Here is an 18,540-nt window from a genome sequence, read left to right as displayed (position 1 = left end):
TCTTATATTTTCACCTCAACTACATTTCTTAAGGTGTATGCTGTATATTCTACCCTAAAAAGTTCATTACAATTGCAAGGTAAATAGAAAGTAAAATATGAAACATTAAGTGTATTTACCTAAAGTAAGGCTCAAAGGTTTTGGATCCAGAACGTACTCCTTTTCCTCTTCTTCCTTTATTTTCTTTTTTTCATTTCTTTTTATTCCTGTATCTACGACAGGCTTCGCAACGTTTCTGTAACAGTTCATTTTAGTTGGGGCTTTTGTTGTAGAAGTATGAGACAATGAAAGATTTTGGAGCTGCAGATTCCTCATAATGTGATCTTGCAAAGCCACAGCAACAAGCACTGTGGTGTCTGGTTTTGTGGAAATATGCTAGAGGGTACAATGGAAATGAGAATGCAAGAACAACTAATTATTTTTTATTTGAGAAGCCCTCTTAACTGAGTAACTCATGTCCAACAAATTGTTATCCACTTATTTTGGGATGTACACTTAATGTTCCATGACTTGCTCTCCTTCCTCCCCTTTTCAAATTTTATCGTTTATTTTAAGAGAACTCATTAAAAATAGGATTGTGTCTGTCCTTGCTGAATTCCAGAAAGCTCAACTACATTGATGGACAGAGGCGCTGATTGAGAAATAAAAGTGTTTATGTGCTAAATTACAACACATAAACACTTTCCTTCCTCAATCAGTTTCCGATTTAGGAGTACTGTGTGCAGTCTGCCTGTGTATTCAACTGAAGCTATCACAATCAGCAGTGTAAAGCACCAAAACGTTCTGTTGCTATAAAATACACAAATACATATTTTCTCTACTTGATTGAGATCTCGGAAGAACAGTTAATGGCAACTTTGTCGTAGTCTACTGAAGTTGAAAGCAGGAAACACTGGAAGGTAGAGCAGGCCAGTGCTCTTCTCAAATCTTTTCAGCTTCCAGCCGCTTGTGTACAATTTGTGTGTCAGGAGTTAGCACAACTCTAGCATTATAATTGTCCCTTGAGTTTAGGGAACTTAAAATTAATAATACAAAAAAATATTACATTTACATTGGCTTTTGTCGTCTCAATTGAATTTAAATGGTACAACACCAAAATAAATCGCGTGAGGAAAGAATACTGCCGATGAACATCTTTGGGAATCCAGAATCCATTAAATAGAAAGTCCATTGAACAGCATTTCAAAAGCAGAATACAATGTGCAAACCACTTGGCATACTTAGCATATGTTGCAGAGGTCAAATATCCACTAGCTATTTAATTAGAAAATACTTGCAAAAAACAAGAATTCACCACGCTGGGTGAATCTACTTTTAAAAAGTGACCCAAAATAAAATAAGCCATAGTTTTGGAACACAAAAAGTACATTTAAAGCATAATTCAAAATCTAGCTAGCAATCTGTTCTTTACAGGAATAAAAGATTGATATCAATAATCAGATTTTTTTTTAAATCTTCGAATTAGTTGTTCAATATATGCCAAGAAAGACATTTATAATTGACAACAAAAAAATAACGAACTTCTTTAAATAAATAGGTAAATAATTTGCAGTTGAATTTCTGTTGACACCATAAGAAACCATTGTCCTTAGCAGTAATAGATACCTTAGGACAAAAATTTTGATTTTATATTATTTATTATTATTTTATGCATTCAATTTATGAGGTTGGGGCATTGCTGCCAAGGCCAGTTTTCTATGGCCCTTGAGAGATGGTGCTGAGCAATCTTCTTGAATTGCTGCATTCCTTCTTGTCAAGAGTCTTCTAAGGTCCAGGATCTAGACCCATAGGGGGATTGGCAAAATAATTTCAAGTCAGGATGGGATGTATCTTGGCGGGGTGTCTGTGGGTGCCGTTGATTTTCTTGGTGGTAAAGGCTATAAGCTTAAGAGATACATTTTGAACAGTTTTGGCAAGGTAACTACAATCCATTTTGAAAATGATCCATGTGGTAGCTATTATGCAACAGTGATTTCTGGGCACTGGAATAGAGACATTCAATTCAAATAACAATAAAAACATGAGGCAATTAAAGTGGTCCTATTCAGCTGACTTTGCCCTGTCATGCAAAGTAGATATATTTCTATATATCTTTTCCACTGTCCAATGTGCTGGGGTCATCATTGAATGGTGGGCATTTACATAGGTGTCACTGGTAATTAGAAAGTTGCAGGCTCAATAAGGCTTGCACACAATGAACATTCTGACGAGAGGCTTTTGGTAGTTGAACAAAGAAGCAATAAGGGAGAATTACAAAATAGGTGCTATGTATCCGGAACACTAATTATGTGTTTTATGTGAGGAACCCCTAGCTTGTGGATGCTTCAAACCTTGTTTTTGGACAGCCTTCGAATGATGGCCGCTGCATCCACCACAAATGACCAGTCCCAATCAGCATCCACTGAAGCAGCATAAAACAATGGCAATCACATTAGTTAAGGGAAAGGGGGAAAGATTTTATAGGAATCTGAGGGGTAACTTTTTCACCCAAAGGGTGGTGGGTGTATGGAATGGACTGCCCGAGGAGGTAGTTGAGACAGGGACTATTGCAAAGTTTAAGAAGCAATTAGACATGCGCATGGATAGGACAGGTTTAATTGGATTTGGCCAAATGCAGGTAAGTGGGACTCGTGTGGATGGGACATGTTGGCCGGGGTTGGCAAGTTGGGCCAAAGGGCCTGTTTCCACACTGTGTGATTCTATGACTAGTTTTTGACATTTCCACCCTGGGAAGTGCCAGACTGTCTACCCTATCCATGCCTTCAACTCATTTATAAACTTCTATCAGGTCTCCTCTCAGCTTTTGACCAGTCAAGTTTATCCAAACTCTTCTTACAGCTAATATCCTCTCATCTGGGCAGCATCCTGGTAAATGTCTTCTACACCCTCTCCACAGCATCCACACCCATCTCCCACATTGGTGACCAAAACTGCACACAATACTCTAAATGCAGCCTACCAACGTTTTATTAAGCTGCCACGTGAGTGTCATGAAGAAATCAAATAGGATATTCAAAAGAAAAAGTGCTGAAGTAACTCAGTGGGTCATGCAGCATCTCTGGAGATCATGGAGTGGTGACGTTTTGGGTAGGAACTTTTCTTCAGACTGATTCTGGTGAGGGTGAAGAAAGCTAAATGAGAGGAGGGACAGAAGTGAATTGTGAAGATATTCTCTTTCTCAAGTGAATTGTGAAGATATTGATCTTTCCACAACAGAGAATGTATAAGGCAGAGAATGTATAATGTATAAGAGAAACATAAAACAGGCAAGAGGAAATTAGACAGGTGCATGGATAAGAAAGATTTAGAAGGATATGGGCCAAATGTGGGCAGGTGGGACTAACGTAGATGGGGGTATCTTTGACAGTATAGGCAAGTTGTGCCGAAGAGCTGAAAAATCTAAAGGGGATGATTACCTTGTTAGGATTGCACTATAGGCCCCCAAATAGACGACGGGAATTAGAAGAATAAATAAGGCAGGAGTTTGCAGATAGCTACAAGACTAATAGGGTTATCAAAATAGTGGATTTTAACTTTCCCAATATAAACGGGGATTGCAATCGTACCAGAGGGTTAAATGGGCTTGAATTTGTCAAAAGGGTTCGGAAGGTCTCGGGCAATATGAAGTGAATCTTTCAAAGGAGATAGCAAAGCTTGACCAACTCTGCGGGCATTAGGCAGGGCAAGCCTTATGGGACCAGCGAGTACAGTTCTATTTGCTCTAAAAGATAAGAACATATCAGACAATAGATAAGAAATGGTTAAGAACAAGACCTATCCACAAGTTAAAGTTCTAAATTGGGACAAAACAACGTTGATAATATTGAATAGGAACTTACAAAAGTTGATTGCAGTAGGTTGTTGCAACCAAAGAGACATCTGGAAAATGGGATGTTTTAAAATTTTTGATAGTGAGCATTTAAGCAATGCGTGTTCCTATTAGAGGCAAGGGCAAAGCAAGTAGATATAACCCTGGAAAATGAGAGAAATTGAGGCTCTTGTCAGAATAAACATGGGTTCGGTAAATTACAACAAAATTAAGGGAAAAAGGGTAACTAGAGAGAGAATACGGCCCCTCAGAAACTAAACTATGTGTGGAGTCGCAGGAGATGCACAAGGTCCTGAACGAATATTTCTCCTCTGCTTTTACTGTAGAGAAGGACATGAAGACTAGGGAACTTAGGAAGGTTAATGGCGATGTCTTGAGGACAGTCCATGTTACAGATGAGGAGGTGCTGAATGTTCTAAGATGTATGAAGGTAGATAAATCTCCCAGACCTGCTCAGATATGTCCAAGGCTAGAGAAGGAATTGCGCGGGTCCTGAATGAAGAACTAGAAGGCATATGTTTAAGGTGAGGGCACAAGGATTTATTAGCAACCTGAGGGGCATCTTTTACACACAGAGGGTGGTGGGTATATGGAATGAGCTGCCAGATGAAGTACTTTGAGCAGGTACAATAACAACATTTAAAAGACATTTGGAAAGGTACGTGGATAGAAAAGGTTGAGAGAGAGATATGGGGCAAACAGGTATATTGGACTAGCTCAGGAAGGAACTACAGATGCTGGTTTACACCGAAAGATACAAATTGCTGGTGTGACTCAGTGGGACAGACTGCAACTCTGGATAGAAGCCGAAACATCACCCATCCTTTTGCTCCAGAGATGCTGTCTGTCCCGCTGAGTAACTTCAGCATTTTGTGTCTATCTTTATGGGACTAGCATTGGTGGCCCTCTTGGAGACATGGATAGGTTGTGTTGAAGGGCCTGTTTCCGTGCTGTATGACTCTATGATTCCTCGCTGAACTATATGAATTATCGTTAGACATGGGTGAGGTGCCGGAAGACAGAAGGGTGGCTAAAGCTCTGCCTTTATTTAAGAAGGGACACAAAGAAAAAATCCTGGGAACAATAGGCCAGTAAGTCTGACATCTGTGGTGGGAAAGTTACTGGAATGGATTGTTAGGGATAAGATATACATGGACCTGGAAAGACAGGGTTGATTAGGGATAGTTGGCATGGTTTTGTATGTGGGAGATCATAGCTCATGAATTTGATTGAGGAAGTAACCAAGAAAGTTGATGAGGTTAGGGCCATGGACTTAGTCTATGTAGATTTTAGAAAGGTCTTTGATAAGGTTTTGTACGTAGGCTGCTCCGGAAGGTTAGATCGCATGAAATCCAGGGAGTACTAACAAACTGGATACAGAATTGGGTTCATCGTAGGAAGCAGGGGCTGGTGAGGAAAGTTGTTTTCAGGAATGGAGGACTGTGTCTAGTGCTGTGCCTCCGGGATCGATGCTGGGCCCTTTGTTTTTTGACATGTAAGTTAAAGATTTGGATGAGAATGTACAAGGCATGATTAATATGTTTGCAGAATATACTAAAATAGGTGGCATTGTGGACAGTAAAGAGGCTTATCACGAATTACAGATCTTGACCAGCTGGGAAGTTTTAATTCTGATAAGTTTGAGGTGTTGTGTTTTCAGATGACAATTCAGGGCAGGACATGCACAGTGAATAGTTTGTGCCTGGGAGGTGTTATAGAGGAAAGTGATCTAGGGATACAAGTACTCCTGGTCTGAAGAGTCTCGACCCGAAACGTCACCCATTCCTTCTATCCAGAGTTGCTGCCTGTCCCGCTGAATTACTCCAGCATTTTGTGTCTATCGTCAGTCCAAGTACATAGTTTGCTGAAAGTGGCATCGCAGGTAGATAAGGTGGAGAAGACGAATTTTGGCACGCTGGCCTTCATCAATCAGAGAACTGAGTATAGATGGTGTTACCATTGTAAAATTAGTTGGTGTGAATGCACTTGGAGAATTATGTTCAGTTTTGGTGACCTGCTATAGGAAGGATACTCTATAAGGATGTCTGAAGAAGGGTCTCGATCCGAAACATCACCCATCCCTTCTCTCCAGAGATGCTGCCTGTCCCGCTGAGTTACTCCGACATTTTGTGTCCATCATGGGAGGATGTTGTTAAGCCGGAAAGAGTGCAGAGGAGATTTACAAGGATGTTGCTTGGACTGAGAGCCTGAGCTTTTGGGAGACAATGGGCAGGCCGGTACTTTATTCATTGGAATATATAGGATGATGCACTATATATTCTTTTGTTCTTTTGTTCCCGCACTAGAGGAATTAAGAACTAGGTTTAAAGTGAGAGGGAAAAGATTTAATAAGAACCTGAGTTTAGTTTAGTTTAGAGATACAGCGAGGAAACAGGCCCTTCGGCCCACCGAGTCCTCGCCGACCAGCAATCCCCGCACACTAACACTATCCTACACACACGAGGGACAATTTACAATTATACCAATCCAATGAACCTATAAATCTGTACGTCTTTGGAGCGTGGGAGGAAACAGAGGATCTCGGAGAAAACCCACGCCGTTACAGGAAGAAAGTACAAACTCCGTACAGACAGCACCCATAGTCGGGATCGAACCCGAGTCTCCGGCGCTGTAAGGCAACAACTCTACCGTTACGCCACGCCACTATGTTGCTGAGGGGCAACTTTTTCACACATGTTGGGTATATGGAACAAACTGCTAAATGAAATGGATGAGGCAGGTATAATAATAAAGTTTAAAAGATATTTGGACAGGTACAGAGGGATGTGGGCCAAAAATGGGCAAATGGGACTAGCTTTGATGCATCTTCTTTGGCATGAACCAGTTGGGCCGAAGGGTCTGTTTCTGTGCTGTACGACTTTCCTAGCCGGTCACAATCACATCTTTATTGACGGTCCTTGCCGCAAGCAACTTAGATGTCACTTTTCCTGTTATAACAAAGGCCGCATTTCAAAAATACTTAATAGGCTCACGTACTTTGGGATAACCCAAAGTCATCTAGATGCTATATAAATGCAACATTTTCTTTCTTTTTGCTAATTTACCTGGGACACCTTACCAGCGACAAGAGGCATCATATTTAACTCTCGAGATAACTCCTGGGGACTTCTTGCTGATTGAAAGTTATAACGTGTAATTGAGAAGGGATTGTTATAAACAGCAGTTCCACAAACCAGTTTTATGTGATCAAATAATGAGGATAACCTCCAGACTTGTTAAGTGGGTCTCTCTGTCTCTTTGGAGTGAGTCACGCTTTGGGCTGGAAGCAATCTTGTCTCACTCTTTAAAAAATAAAACACATCCTTTTCGCATTCCAATGGATTTGTATTTAATTTTATTTTGAAAGAACTCTTATGCAAACGCATTAGAAATTCTATGCTCTGAAATGATTGTGTAAGATGCACATGAAACAAAACCAGCTACCTGGGTGTGACATTGAATTTGAGCAAGATTGTTAGTATGGGGGAGTCTGGTCATTCCCTGGGTTGATAGAAGGGCCATCGGCAAGGATTGGGGCTTATGGTGAGAGGCTGAGGGGTGTTGAAAGATTGGGGGATTTGAGAATGAGAATGGGGATAAGAGGGTGTTTTGAAAAATGTGGGGCTATGATGAGAGCACTCAAGTGCTGGGGGTGGAGTGGAAAATGTGGCCACCATCTATGCTTCAAGAGGATTGAAATGGTCTTGATGATTCAAGAATTGGTAGGATCAAAGGATTCTCTGCGGGTCTGTAGAATGAGAGGATCAGAGGGATTTGGGGAAGGAGATTCAGGTGAGGGGAGAATGTGTTTCAATTTTATTAGCAATGCTTTAAAGCAAACGCTCTTTACTCTTGGGAAAGATATATATAATTAGTTATAGAGTAACTCCCTGGTCCACTTGTCCCTTCCTACCCAAACCACCCCCTCCGCAGGCACTTTCCCCTGCAACCGCAGGAGATGCAACACCTGTCCCTTTACCTCCCCCCTCGACTCCATCCAAGGACCCAAACAGTCTTTCCAGGTGAGGCAGAGGTTCATCTGCACCTCCTACAACCTCATCTATTGTACCCGCTGTTCCAGATGTCTCTACATCGGTGAGACCAAACGCAGGCTCGGCGATCGTTTCGCTCAACACCTTTGCTCAGTCCGCCTTAACCAACCTGATCTCCCGGTGGCTGAGCACTTCAACTACCCCTCCCACTCCCAGTCTGACCTTTCTGTCATGGGCCTCCTCCAGTGTCATACTGAGGCACACCGCAAATTGGAGGAACAGCACCTCACATTTCGCTTGGGCAGCTTACAGCCCAGCAGTATGAACATTGACTTCTCTAACTTTAGATAAATCCTCTGCCCCTCTCTTCCCCTCCCCCCTCCCCGTCCCAGTTCTCCCACTGTCTTTCTGTCTCAACCTATATCCTTTCTTTGTCCTGCCCCCCGACATCAGTCTGAGGAAGGGTCTCGACCCGAAACGTCACCCATTCCTTCTCTCCAGAGATGCTGCCTGACCCGCTGAGTTACTCCAGCATTTTGTGGTATGATAGAATAAAGTTGCATCACTGTGCAATGGTGAGTCAAACATAATAAGCACTTGGGTAAATTTCTGGAGCGATACAAAACACATAGGAAATAGCTGTAGAAACAGGGAACTACAGATGTTGGTTTACAAAAGAATACATAAAGTGCTGGAGGAGCTCAGCGGGTCAGGCAGCATCTCTGAAGAACATGGATTGGTGATTTTTCGGGTCCGAATCCTAATTCTGACTCGGAGGAAATAGCTGTTATTGCATTTCAGTCTGGGAATGATCATTTTTCAATTATACGCTATTGATAAAAAGGCATGAACATTGAGTTATAGAACACAGAAATAGGCCCTTCGGCCCAATTTGTCCATGCTGAACAAGTTCCTTAACTGGCTTGCCTGCATCTGGTCTGTGTCCCTCTAAACCTTTCCTACCCATGTACCAGTTCAAGTGTCTTTTGAATGTTGTAATTGTACCTGCTTCTACCACATCCTCAACAGTACATTCCATGTATGTACCATGTTCAATGAGAAAACAAAATCCCCCCTCAGGTCCCTTTTAAATCTTTCCCCATTCACCTTAAACCTATGCACTGTAATTTTTTACTCCACTACCCTAGGGAAAAGACTGGCTGTTCACATTATCTATGCCCCTCATGATTTTATATATATCTCTAAGGTAACCCCCCAGCCTCATAGGCTTCAGGAAAAAAAGACCAAACCGTTCTAATTTCTCCTTGTAGCTCAAACCCTCCAAACCCAGTAACATGCTCGCAAGTCTTCTTTTGCACTCTTTCCTTTACTAACATCCTTCCTATTGCAGGGCAACAAGAACTGTACACAGTTCTCCAGATGCGATCTTGTCAACATCTTATCCAGCTATAACATGACGTCCCAACTGCTGGGAGAACTCAGCAGATCAGGCAGCATCTGATGTGTCCATCTACCTGCTCAGCCTCTTGCAGCCAATCCAGCTGAACGCCAGACTGTTGTAGGGCCTCCAGCAGTGCACTCCTCCATCGAGGCAGCACACTCCCTCCCGCAGCTGATCTCCTCACTGGCCCTCCGTCCGACTTTCCTCTCTTGCCACACGATTCCAGCATTAACAGTCCTTTGCACACGATTCCAGCATTTACAGTTGTGTATCTCCTATATTCAACACTCTTACCAATGAAGGCAAGCATGCCAAACACCTTCTTCACCACCCTGTCCACCTGTCTCACCAACTTCATGGAACTATGTAAATGAACTAATTTTTCTCTCTGTTCTACAACATTCCTCATGGCCCTCCCCTTTACTAGATATGTCCTGTTTGGATGTCATACCAAAATGCAACACTTCACATTTCTCTGAACCCCATCTGTCATTCCTCAGCCCACTGGCCCAGTTGATCAAGATCCCATTATCATCATCTTCTTCACTATCTACTATACCATTAATTTTAGTGAAAACTTACTAACCATGCCTATCAATAATGAATAACAGTGGACCCAACACCAATCCCTGTGGCATTCTGTTTGTTACAGGCCTCTGGTCTGAAAAAAATACCCTCTGCCACCACCCTCTGTTTCCTACCTTCAAGCCATTTTGTATCCAATTGGCTAGCCCAACTTTGATGCCACGTGATCTAACCTTCTAGATCAGCCTACCAGGTGGGGCCTTGTCAAGGGCCCTGCAAAAGTCCATGTCGACAATGTCTGCCACACCGCCCTCATTAATCTTCATCATCTCTTCATTTTGAGATGTATAAAATCATGAGGGGAATAGATAGGGTGAATGTACAAAGTCTTTTTTCCAAGGCAGGGGAATCAAGAACTAGTCACTGTGTCACAGTATTGGGGACTGGGAGAAATTCAAATGAAGATGTGATGTCTTCAAGCGGGAAACACAAAATATCTCCCTGAAATACTGGACAATAATAGTTTGTTAGTGAATGAGGTCTAGTTAACAGGACTGGAAAGCGATGAATCCCAGAACGTCACCGTGGCACAGCTGTTAGAGCTGCTGTCTCACAGCGTCAGAGATCCAGGTCTGATCCTGACCTTGGGTGCTGCCTGTGTGGAGTTTCCACGTTGTCCTTGTGACCATGTGGGTTTCCTCCGGGTGCTCCAGTTTCCTCCCACATCCCAAATACATGCGGATATGTAGGTTATTTCACCTCTGTAAAATTGGCATAGTGCAAAGGGAGTGCATGAAGAAGTGGGGTTACATAAAACTAATGTGACTGGGTGATCGGTTGTTGGCGTGGTCTTGGTGGGGTAGATGGCCTGTTTCCAGGCTGTATTTCTAAACTAAACCGCTGGATCTAATGATCTGCAACCTAGGGTTTTGTCGATAGTTGTTATTGAGATAATCGATACTGCCTTGTCCAAAGGTTCCATAGATTATACAATGTTTCCTGCAGAATTGAAGGTAGTAAATGCAGTCTCACAACATAAAGAAGGGAAAGAGAAAATGGGGAACCTTAGACCAGTAAGCCTGATATTTATAGTGGAGAAAATGCTAAGCTATGTTATTAAGGAAATGTTAACGATATATGTAGAAAATAATAACAGAATCAGGAAGTATGAACATACTTTAATGAACGGGAATTCAGATTTGATAAATCTGATTGAGATTTTTGAAGATGTAACTGTTTAGACAATGGCGAATCACTATATTTGACCTTTCAGAAGGCGTCATCTAAAAAGTGTTATGCAAAGTTAAAAGGCATTGGGCTGATATTACTGGAGTGGGCCAAGGACAGTTTAACAGAAAATATAGAGTAGGAATAAAGAGACCATTTTCCGATTTGGAGGCTGTTACTAGTGGTGAGATATTGAAGGGCATTGGTCTTCAGAGGGAACTGGATGTCCTTGCACATGAATCATTGAAATTTAATATGTAGGTATAGTAGGTAATTAGAAAGGCGCACTGTACGCTGGCGCTGGCCTTTACTGCAAAAAGATTTGCGTACAAGAGTGGAGACTTCTTACTCCAATTATTTACAGCCCTGGTGGGAATGACTCAGGAACATTTTGTACCCAAGAAAAGATATGTTGCATTAGGGGAAGTGCAACAAAGATTCACCAGATTGATTCCTTGGCTTGTAGGTTTATGTTATGAAGAGCGATTAAACAGACTGAAACTACATACTCAAATTTAAAAAAATGAGTGATAAGCTTATTGAAATATACAATTTTGTTTTACAAGTCTTGTCAGGTTCGATATAAAGATGGTGCTTATCCTCCTTGGGTATCTTGAATCAGGAATCACAGACCCAAAACATCACCTATTGATTTTTTCCAGAGATGCTGCCTGACCCGCTAAGTTACTCCAGCATTTTGTGTCTAGGTATTGGCATGAAGTGGGCTGGTGATAGTGGTGACTAGACTGGTAATGGCATAAACTAGACTGGTGAAATTAGGGGCTAGACAGGTATTTGCATGAAATAGGCTGATGATAGTGGTGACTAGACTGTCAATGGCATCAAGGAGGTTGGTGAGAGTGATGTCATGTTTCTATGTAGTCTTTTTTCCAGGGCAGGGGAATCAAGAACTAGTCACTGTGTCACAGTATTGGGGAATGAGAGAAATTAAAATGAAGATGTGATGTCTTCATGCGGGAAACACACAATATCTCCCTGAAATACTGGACAATAATAGTTTGTCAGTGAATGAGGTCTAGTTAACGGGACTGAAAAGAGATGAATCCCAGAGTAGCAACGTGGCACAGCTGTTGGAGCTGCTGTCTCACAGCGTCAGAGATCCAGGTCTGATCGTGACCTTGGGTAGTGCCTGTGTGCAGTATCATGTGGATAAATGTGAGGTTATCCACTTTGGCGGCAAGAACAAGGAGGCAGATTATTTTCTTAATGGTGTCAGATTAGGAAAAAGGGAAATGCAACAAGACGTCGGTCGGTGTCCTTGTACACCAGTCACTGAAAGTAAACATGCAGGTAGAGCAGGCAGTGAAGAAAGCGAATGGTATGTTGGCCTTCATAACGAGAGGATTTGCGTTTTGGAGTAAAGATGTCCTTCTGCAATTGTACAGGGCCCTGGTGAGACCACATCTGGAGTATTGTGTGCAGTTTTGGTCTCCCAATTTGAGGAAGGACATCCTTGCTATTGAGGCAGTGCAGTGCAGGTTCACAAGGTTAATCCCCGAGATGGCAGGACTGTCATATGAGGAAAGATTGGAAAGACTGGGCTCGTATTCACTGGAATTTAGAAGGATATTGGGCTAAATTAGTTTGTCCTGTACAGGACTGCCCTTGTCCCGTACTAGGCCCAGGGGGTGGTGAGCGCTGTAGGCCCAGACACTGTAGGCCCGGACACTGTAGGCCCGGAGGTCTGGGCGCCGCCTAACAGAGGTTGCATAGCAACCCACCTCCCGGCCCGGATGGCCGCAATTGGTGGAGCGGGAGCACGTGGCCGCTGTCTGGGTGAGGCCACGAGGGGCGCGGGGTGGTGACATCGCCTTGTCCCTTATTTGGGAGTGAGATAGTTGGCAACCCCTAATGATCACCCATGATCACAATGAATGGCGGGTAGATGCAAAATGCTGGCGTAACTCAGCGGGACAGGCAGCATCTCTGGAGAAGGAATGGGTGACGTTTAGGGTCGAGACCCTTCTCCAGACAATGAATGGCGGTGCTGGCTCGAAGGGCCAAATGGCCTCTTCCTGCACCTATTTTCTGTTTATATGAAGAAGGGTCTCGACCCAAAACGCCACCCATTCCTTCTCTCCAGAGATGCTGCCTGTCCCGCTGAGTTACTCCAGCTTGTTGTGTCTATCTTTGGTGAGTGATAGTTGGGCTGGGGTCAGGTTGCGGAGAGAGGGCGGCTCCGAGCTCCCGGGCAATAGACAATAGGTGCAGGAGTAGGCCATGCGAGCCAGCACCACCATTCAATGTGATCATGGCTGATCATTCTCAATCAGCACCCCGTTCCTGCCTTCTCCCCATACCCCCTGACTCCGCTACACTTAAGAGCTCTATCTAGCTCTCTCTTGAATGCATTCAGAGAATTGGCCTCCACTGCCTTCTGAGGCAAAGAATTCCACAGATTTACAACTCTCTGACTGAAAAAGTTTTTCTTCATCTCTGTTCGAAATGGCCTACCCCTTATTCTTAAACTGTGGCCCCTGGTTCTGGACTCCACCAACATTGGGAACATGTTTCCTGCCTCTAACGTGTCCAACCCCTTAATAATCTTATATGTTTCGATAAGATCCCCTCTCATCCTTCTAAATTCCAGTATACAAGCCTAGTCGCTCCAGTCTTTCAACATATGACAGTCCCGCCATTCCGGGAATTAACCTAGTAAACCTACGTTGCATGCCCTCAGCAGCAAGAATATCCTTCCTCAAATTTGGAGACCAAAACTGCACACAGTACTCCAGGTGCGGTCTCACTAGGGCCCTGTACAACTGCAGAAGGACCTCTTTCCTCCTATACTCAACTCCTCTTGTTATGAAGGCCAACATTCCATTGGCTTTCTTCACTGCCTGCTGTACCTGCATGCTTCCTTTCAGTGACTGATGCACTAGGACACCCAGATCTCGTTGTACATCCCCTTTTCCTAACTTGACACCATTCAGATAATAATCTGCCTTCCTATTCTTGCCACCAAAGTGGATAACCTCACACTTATCCACATTAAACTGCATCTGTACCGTTGTACCGGGCCCTGGTGAGACCGCACCTGGAGTACTGTGTGCAGTTTTGGTCTCCAAATTTGAGGAAGGATATTCTTGCTATGGAGGGCGTGCAGCGTAGGTTCACTAGATTAATTCCCGGAATGGCGGGACTGTCGTATGTTGAAAGGCTGGAGCGATTGGGCTTGTATACACTGGAATTTAGAAGGATGAGGGGGGATCTTATTGAAACATATAAGATAATTAGGGGATTGGACACATTAGAGGCAGATAACATGTTCCCAATGTTGGGGGAGTCCAGAACAAGGGGCCACAGTTTGAGAATAAGGGGTAGGCCATTTAGAACGGAGATGAGGAAGAACTTTTTCAGTCAGAGGGTGGTGAAGGTGTGGAATTCTCTGCCTCAGAAGGCAGTGGAGGCCAGTTCGTTGGATGCTTTCAAGAGAGAGCTGGATAGAGCTCTTAAGGATAGCGGAGTGAGGGGGTATGGGGAGAAGGCAGGAACGGGGTACTGATTGATAGTGATCAGCCATGATCGCATTGAATGGCGGTGCTGGCTCGAAGGGCTGAATGGCCTACTCCTGCACCTATTGTCTATTGTCTGCCATGCATCCTCCCACTCACACAACCTGTCCAAGTCAACCTGCAACCTCATAGCATCTTCCTCACAGTTCACACTGCCACCCAGCTTTGTATTATCTGCAAATTTGTTAATGTTACTTTTAATCCCTTTATCCAAGTCATTAATGTGTATTGTAAATAGCTGCGGTCCCAGCACCGAGCCTTGCGATACCCCACTAGTCACTACCTGCCATTCTGAAAGGGGCCCATTTATCCCCACTCTTTGCTTTCTGTCTGCCAACCAATTTTCTATCCATGTCAGTACCCTACCCCCAATACCATGTGCTCTAATTTTGCCTACTAATCTCCTGTGTGGGACCTTGTCGAAGGCTTTCTGAAAGTCAAGGTACACTACATCCACCGGCTCTCCCCTGTCAATTTTCCTAGTTACATCCTCAAAAAATTCCAGAAGATTAGTCAAGCATGATTTCCCCTTTGTAAATCCATGCTGACTCGGAACAATCCTGTTACTGCTATCCAAATGCTCCGCAATTTTGTCTTTTATAATTGACTCCAGCATCTTCCCCACCACTGATGTTAGACTAACAGGTCAATAATTTCCTGTTTTCTCTCTCCCTCCTTTCTTAAAAAGTGGGATAACATTAGCTACCCTCCAATCCACAGGAACTGATCCTGAATCTATAGAACATTGGAAAATGATCACCAATGCGTCCACAATTTCTAGAGCCACCTCCTTAAGTACCCTGGGGATTTATCAGCCTTCAGTCCCATCAGTCAACCCAACACCATTTCCTGCCTAATGTGAATTTCCTTCAGTTCCTCCGTCACCCTAGGATCTCTGGCCACTAGAACATCTGGGAGATTGTTTGTATCTTCCTTCGTGAAGACAGATCCAAAGTACCGGTTCAACTCGTCTGCCATTTCCTTGTTCCCCGTAATAAATTCCCCTGCTTCTGTCTTCAAGGGACCCACATTTGCCTTGACTATTTTTTTCCTCTTTACATACCTAAAAAAGCTTTTACTATCCTCCTTTATATTATTGGCTAGCATACCCTCGTACCTCATCTTTTCTCCCCGTATTGCCTTTTTAGTTATCTTCTGTTGTTCTTTAAAAGAGTCCCAATCCTCTGGCTTCCCGCTCTTCTTTGCTTTGTTATACCTCTTCCCTTTTATTTTTATGCTGTCCTTGACTTCCCTTGTCAGCCACGGGTGCCTCTTACTCCCCTTAGAATCTTTCCTCCTCTTTGGAATAAATTGATCCTGCACCTTCTGCATTATTCCCAGGGATACCTGCCATTGCTGTTCCACCGTCTCCTTCCAGTCAAATCTGGCCAGCTCCTGCCTCATGCCTCTGTAATCCCCTTTACTATACTGTAATACTGACACTTCCGATTTCCCCTTCTCCCTCTCAATTTGTAGATTAAAACGTATCATATTATGATCACTGCCTCCTAATGGCTCTTGTTGATGTTCCCTTATCAGATCAGGTTCATTACACGACGGCGTTCCCAGTCCAGGCCGCAGCGACCGCGGCCTGGACTGGGAGCGCCGGACGCCAGAGTCTGCCTCCAACACACTTATTCACATTAAACGCAACATAACACGTCCACAATCTCACACACCTTCATGGCCGCAAGCGCGGGAAGCGAAGGACAGCCAACACCCGGCCAATATGACTGTAACTCTAACTTCAGGCCGGCGGGGGGAAGCGAGCAACCAGGCCGCAGGCGCAGAGCCTGAGCCAGAGGCTGCGGCGACGGTTGCCCAGCAACGGGTCCGCACTTCAAACACAGGCTGCTTGACAATAATAATAACAATAAAGAAAATCGCCGTGCATTGTGTGATTAACTTCTTAAAATTTGTTTCTAATTCTGGGGAAATGTTTTTTTAAAATATCTATTCAAACCCCGCTTTTTTTAAAATCAGATTAATAGGAGCCTGCGCAGTTCCAGTGTCGTGGTCCCACTGAATTAAACCCTGTTCTGTAATGAAACCACCTGCGTTTATTTCCACATGAATTCTGACCTCAAACTCCAGCGCGTCGTCATCAGGTAACTCGCACCACTTGTCTCCGCTGACTCTAATGTTTTTGTGAGTGTGTGCGTATTTTGTTTTTGGACAAAGTTTGAGCTTTAAAGCGCTCGGATATCTCTTACTCAATTGGATAGAATGTTTAAGAGGTATTTCAAACTGGCATAAATTCAAATTCAGAGTACAAATCAGCGATTGCTTTTACCCAACTCAGCAACAGGTTGCTCAGATTACCAACAAGTAAGTACACAAAACACCCCAGCAAGTGGGAGCTCGGAATATTAAGTACTTGAACTACCTCACTCAGCACAGGGTGTTCAGATTAACTACTAAAGTGCCTGAACCACCTCAGAAATACAGATTCACAGCTAAAGTACTTGAAACACCTCGGCAATAGGGAGTTCAGATTAACAATGTTGGTACTAGAACCACTTCTTTGGTTCTAAACAACAGCTCGTTTAGATTAATATCTCGTACTTGAACCACCTCAGAAATACTCGAAGCACCTAAGTATTTAGATGAACGAAAGTACTTGAACCACCTCAGCAATTTGGAGCTCAGATTAACAATTTTAGTACTAGAACCACCTCAGCAACAGGATGCTTGGATAAATAACTCAAGTACTTGAACCACCTCAGAAATACAGCTCCCAGATTAACAATTTAAGTACTTGAATCATCTCTGCAGCACGGTTCTAAGATTAACATATCAAGTACTTGAACCGTGTCAAAAATAGGGTGCTCAAATTAACTCAAGTGAAACCAATTTGCTTTTCTGTTCTGCACACTTCATGTACATAATACTAACTATTTAATAAAAGAAGGTGGTTGACACTAGCAAGGTTCTCACTTGCTGCCCCAAGAAGGTAGTATAAGAAAATAACTGCAGATGCTGGTACAAATCGAAGGTATTCACAAAATGCTGGAGTAACTCAGCAGGTCAGGCAGCATCTGAAGAAGGGTCTCGACCCGAAACGTCACCCATTCCTTCTCTCCTGAGATGCTGCCTGACCTGCTGAGTTACTCCAGCATTTTGTGAATGAATGCTGCCCCAATGCTGATAAAATACTATTTGAGGTCAGTCAACTCTCAACTAAAAGCAGTGTCTGATACAACAATGCATCAATAGTCATACCACATTCAGTTCTTAAAGGGACACCAATCCCTGTGTGCTTCAGTAAACTCTGATGACTGCTGTCTGACTATTCAGGAATCCCAACCGTTTAGCATTTGGCTCACAACCAATGTTTCTCCTGGTCCCCATAAATTCACCAGAACCTCACCTGTAACGGTGGTGCAGCGGTAGAGTTGCTGCCTTACAGTGAATGCGGTGCCTGAGACCCGGATTTGATCCCGACTACGAGTGTTGTCTGTGTGGAGTTTGTACATTCTCCCCGTGCCCTGCGTGGGTTTTCTCCGAGATCTTGGGGTTCCTCCCACACTCCAAAGTCCTACAATTTTTGTAGGTTAATTGGCTTGATAAATGTAAAAATTGTCCCTAATGTGTGTAAGATAGTGTTAATGTGCTGGTCGGCGTGGGCCGAAGGGCCTGTTTCCGCACTGTATCTCTAAACTAAACTAAACTCACAGGGTTTCCCATTCCTGTGCTCCCCTAAAATGCAACTGGGCACTAATTTGCATACACAAGAAAATACGGACGAACAAATGGCACATCATTTACTATGGTATTTACAATAATACATTGGATTTGGTTAATTGCTCTATAACATGAAGTCAGTTGCAAAAATTTCTATTTTGGTTGTTTCTTAAGGCTCTTCATCTTAATATTATTTTTGCTCAGAAGGACAGTGCTGGAGTAATTTAGTGGGCGAGGCAGCATCTCTGGAGGACATGAATAGGTGACGTTTCAGGTCAAGACCCTTCTCAAGAAAGATCATAACCCGAAACCTCATCTATCCATGTTCACCAGGGATGCTGCCTG

General features: G+C 43.4%; 1 protein-coding gene across 2 annotated transcripts in view; it reads right to left on the bottom strand.

Annotated features, from left to right (window-relative positions):
* Positions 1-16,315, bottom strand: part of rnf32 (ring finger protein 32) — a 28,388-nt gene extending 12,073 nt beyond the window's left edge. Inside the window, exons 1-3 of one of the 2 annotated variants that reach the window (XM_078429425.1) lie at positions 16,191-16,315; positions 3,840-3,972; positions 120-375 (exon numbers count right to left, since the gene is read on the bottom strand). In XM_078429425.1, the coding sequence (XP_078285551.1) occupies positions 120-315 (196 nt within the window). In that variant the 5' untranslated portion in view covers positions 316-375; positions 3,840-3,972; positions 16,191-16,315. The remainder of the gene's footprint in view (positions 1-119; positions 376-3,839; positions 3,973-16,190) is intronic. The other variant, XM_078429417.1, reaches the window with a different exon arrangement.
* Between the last annotated feature and the right edge of the window lie 2,225 nt (positions 16,316-18,540).

The sequence above is a fragment of the Rhinoraja longicauda genome, chromosome 2, assembly GCF_053455715.1.
Source record: "Rhinoraja longicauda isolate Sanriku21f chromosome 2, sRhiLon1.1, whole genome shotgun sequence".
NCBI classification, from domain to species: Eukaryota; Metazoa; Chordata; class Chondrichthyes; order Rajiformes; family Arhynchobatidae; genus Rhinoraja; species Rhinoraja longicauda.
The sequence above is the reverse complement of the archived record's forward strand: the minus strand, read 5'-3'. Positions and strand labels throughout refer to the sequence as shown.